The sequence below is a fragment of the Pygoscelis adeliae genome, unplaced genomic scaffold (genome assembly GCF_000699105.1).
Source record: "Pygoscelis adeliae isolate BGI_AS28 unplaced genomic scaffold, ASM69910v1 Scaffold34, whole genome shotgun sequence".
NCBI classification, from domain to species: Eukaryota; Metazoa; Chordata; class Aves; order Sphenisciformes; family Spheniscidae; genus Pygoscelis; species Pygoscelis adeliae.
In genome coordinates this window covers 2,013,898-2,015,848 of record NW_008824658.1, presented here as the reverse complement: position 1 = coordinate 2,015,848, position 1,951 = coordinate 2,013,898, and the positions used below count along the sequence as shown (strand labels likewise).

General features: G+C 60.2%; 1 protein-coding gene across 1 annotated transcript in view; it reads left to right on the top strand.

The window, feature by feature from the left end:
- SLC6A7 (solute carrier family 6 (neurotransmitter transporter), member 7) overlaps nt 1-213 on the top strand; it is a 16,682-nt gene extending 16,469 nt beyond the window's left edge. The window contains exon 14 of the mRNA XM_009322750.1: nt 4-213. Coding sequence (XP_009321025.1) covers nt 4-213 — 210 coding nt within the window. The remainder of the gene's footprint in view (nt 1-3) is intronic.
- The last annotated feature ends 1,738 nt before the right edge of the window (nt 214-1,951 follow it).

Below are 1,951 nucleotides of genomic sequence, written 5' to 3'. Positions count from 1 at the left end.
CAGCGAGTCCAGCAAGCCAGCCGGCCCGCCATGGACTGGGGCCCATCGCTGGAGGAGAACCGGACCGGCATGTACGTGGCGAGCCTGGCTGGCAGCCAGTCCCCCAAGCCGCTGATGGTCCACATGCGGAAATACGGGGGCATCACCAGCTACGAGAACACGGCCATCGAGGTGGACCGAGAGATGGAGGAGGAGGAGGAGTCCATGATGTGAGGGGACCCAGCGCCCCATGGGCTGAGGGGGGCTCACCCCCCCAGTTTGCACAGGTTGCACTGCGGCATTTCAGGACGGCTTGGGGGGGTCTTTTGGGAGCTGCTGACTCTGCTGGTCTCCTCACCACCACCCTAGCCCCACCAGGACAGAGCTGCTGCCCGTCCCGGTGCCGCCGTGGTGTTTCTGTGCAGTGTGGCAAGCTGTGTGACGAGTTCGTGCATTCGTGTGACGGTGTCTGGTTCAAGTGTCCGGGCTGCCCCGCTCCCACCCTCAGCCCCAGCCCTGCCCTCCCTGCTCGGGGATGCTTGGGCCGCAGGGATGCTTGGGCCGCAGGGATGCTCGGGCTGCAGGGATGTTCAGGCTGCAGGAGGTGGGGAGGAGGAGGAGGTCCTCTGCGTTGGTCTGTTCTCTGCTTGTGTGTATTTAACTCCAAAAACCCACAAACACGTGCGAGAAAGGACTGTAATATCCTCCATGCCCTGAGGACGGTGTGTGTCAGTGTGCTCCGCTCACACGGAGGTACTCCAGCAAAACCAGCGCAAATCAGTGTCCTGCTAAAGAAGTCTGACCCAATAAATGAACAGTTAAAAACAATTAGAAGGAAAAAAAAAAAACTTTATAAACAAACCAGCTTGGGCCTTTCCAAGCTTGTAGATTCCCCAGGGACCTCAGTGGGTCAGGGCAGCTCTTCCCCGTGGTGAGTGGCAGGGCTGGGGTGAGCTGAAGGAAGGGGGGAGGCTGGGTGACCTGTTCCCCATGTGTGCAGGAGGTCAGGGACTGGTCCCAGCTGGACCCAGTGCCAAAGGAGGACCTGTGTCCATCCCCGAGGGGATTCCGAGGGCTGTCCCTAGCCCTGGGTGCTGCTTTTCCAAGGGAAAAGTGAAGGGCTGGGTTTCAGTGCCTGCGTGTGATTTTGGGGTAGCTCAGCCCGGGGCCCATGTCCCAGAGACCCCATCTGCTGCCGATGCTGCTGGCCTGAGGGGTGGTGGTGACAGGCTGCACCCGACGCTGCCAGTCCCCAGCACCCCGGTGTTGTGTGCGCCTTCTCCCCTGTACCGTCGGCTCATCATTAAAAAGCGATGTGTGACACAACCTCTGCGTGGGTTATTTGGGGGGGGGTCCTCAGCATGCAAGAAGAGCACATCTAGGAGGGCTTCGAGGGATGGGGAGCACACTCCCCCTGGGCTTTGTCCTGCAAATCTCTGTCCTGGTCAGGTTAAAGCCAAAAACCCAGGATAAACAGAAAAATTAGGGTTTATGTCTGGATTACGCATGTGGCCCTGGTGCACTGGGCTATTAAGCCCACGGGCCACACAGCCCTGGGTCCAGCGCCATGGGCTGAGCCTCCAGGGTGAATCCTGGCATGAGGCTAAGGTTTTCCTTAACGACCCTTCCCTGCGGTGGAGGAGATTTAATTATTGCCTTCGCCCTCCGGGAGCATAGGGCCAGCTCTGACACCTTCTCCTCCTGCCCGCCTGCCTCCCCGTGCTCGGGGATGCTGACCTCCCTCCCCTCCCGGCTCTGCCCTTCCTTTTCCCTGCAGGACCACCGATGGCTTTCCACGTTCTCCTCGCCATACCCCACCGTGGCTGCAGCCTCTGGGGATGATGGGGGTCCCCCAGCCCCAGCTTCTCCAGGCATGCGGGGCTCCGGCAGCACGAATGTGCTGCAAAGCACCTTCGGCTGCTAGCCCCCGGGTTAATCATTAGAGGCCAGCCATAAAAGTGTCCCTGATGGA